The sequence below is a fragment of the Gavialis gangeticus genome, unplaced genomic scaffold (assembly GCF_001723915.1).
Source record: "Gavialis gangeticus isolate Ggan-Ray unplaced genomic scaffold, GavGan_comp1, whole genome shotgun sequence".
Taxonomy (NCBI): domain Eukaryota; kingdom Metazoa; phylum Chordata; order Crocodylia; family Gavialidae; genus Gavialis; species Gavialis gangeticus.
The window spans coordinates 36,277,182-36,279,000 of NW_017729022.1; the positions used below are offsets into that span (position 1 = coordinate 36,277,182).

The following is a 1,819-nucleotide window of genomic DNA, read 5'->3' on the forward strand; positions in this document are numbered from 1 at the left end:
TGAAAAAGGTATAAAAGAGAAAAATCACCCAACATATTATCTTTTCCTTATAGATTCCTGTCAGAATCTGAATTCTCAAAATATATTTTATTTAGTGTTCATCTCTAGTCCCCTCAAAATCTACATTACTGTGACCTCTCCAAAGCCAATGGCATGGTGCACTTGTGCCTGACATCACTTAGCATTATTGTGCTTACATGACTGAAGAACAACCACTAAATTGCACAATAATGTTTACAATGAAGAGAAGCAGATCACTATAGATGTGTAAATGTCTACTGATATAATGAAGAGTGCCTCAGCCATATCATTTAGGGGTAGGACATGGTCATTATGAACTCTAAGAAAATCCTAGGATACTGGAAGGGAAAGAATAAAGGACTCTAAATTTCTAAATCAGCACCAGAACAATATCACCTTGTGAGGTTATTAAAGGATTGTGTGCATTTTTCTGGAGAGTATGTTTTTTGGATGAAAGAGCTCTGATGATCTATGGTTACTAAAGATTCCACAACATTTTTCCAAGATCAAGACACTGAGACCCTGTATCTTGATCAGATTCCAGACTGGATTATTATAAATGCCACTAAAAATATTTAGCAGCTTTAACTGGCTACAAAAAGAGTCTCCAATTCCTGGCTCACACTTTTCTACTGACTATGCATTTTAACAGCTGCCATATCCCAGATAGGACTTGGAAGCTTTTAGCAGAAGGTGAAGTGATTCAATTATATATTTTTGGAAATGTTTGGGGACCCTTTGGAATGAAATACATGTTTCAGTTACTTCTTTGTGAAGCTGAAATAATGCAAATAAAACCATTTGAGTTATTCCAAATATATGCAATTGGATATGAGGGCAAATTATCTATAAATGCAAATTCTCAAGATAATTGGCTGTTATTGATTCTTTGCCTGACCATATGCCTTATGGTAAGCCGTTTGCTGTGAAAACGCGTATGATGTAAGTGAGGATTGGGTTACTTCAGGTGAGGAAAAAAAAAAATAGGATTCATCTTCTGCAGCTTAGGAAATACAGTATCTGGGTTGGTTTGTTTTTTTCCAGGCAGCAGACCGCAGTCATTAAGAAGGATAAAGAGATCTAGATAAATAAAGTAATGTGTGCGGCTTCCAAAAGGGCAATCATTGGCATAGGCATAAACTGGAAAAACATAACACAATTTGTTTCCTTCAACCTGCACCACCTTAAGTACCAAGAAGCTAAGGGATTCCCATTCCTGATTCCTTCAAAGCTCTTTTAAACAAGTGCCAGGGTTTCATGGGAGGAATCAAGCACAGAGAACAGTAACTGGCTGATAAGACTACCCTTCCCTGCTTTCAAGAAAAACGCTCTTCAAACCGCTGCGCTTTTTCCAGCGGCCGGACTGCTGTGGGCTGGCAGCAAGGGCATGTCTGCACCTGACCGGCTACCCAGAGCCCCAGCACCTCCATCTCCCGCCCCGCTTTACAGGGCTGGGGAAACGCACGGGAAGACACGTGGAAGCCAGACTTGTCCCGCCGGGGGAGGGGGAGGAGGAGGAGGTACAAGATGCCCGTGGACTCCCAGGAAGGAGGCAGGCGCGGGGCCGGGAAGTGTCCCGGGCAACAGGTGGCGGCGGGCTCACCTCGGCGGCCGGGATGTTGACGACGCCGGTGGAGCGGCGCTTCTCCCGCAGCTTCCTCTTCTCGATCTGCCCCTTGCCCTTCCTGGCGCTCGGCCCCGAGCCCTTCCCCTTGGGCGCCGCCACAGCCACCGCCACCGCCACCGCCACCGCCGCCTCCTCCTCGGGGCCCGCGGGAGGCTTGGGCGCCGGCTCCGG

At 45.7% G+C, this 1,819-nt stretch overlaps 1 protein-coding gene across 1 annotated transcript in view; it reads right to left on the minus strand.

Annotated features, from left to right (window-relative positions):
* Positions 1 to 1,819, minus strand: part of PAWR (pro-apoptotic WT1 regulator) — a 199,452-nt gene that overhangs the window by 196,734 nt on the left and 899 nt on the right. Inside the window, exon 2 of the mRNA XM_019515790.1 lies at positions 1,625 to 1,813. Within this exon, the coding sequence (XP_019371335.1) occupies positions 1,625 to 1,813 (189 nt within the window). The remainder of the gene's footprint in view (positions 1 to 1,624; positions 1,814 to 1,819) is intronic.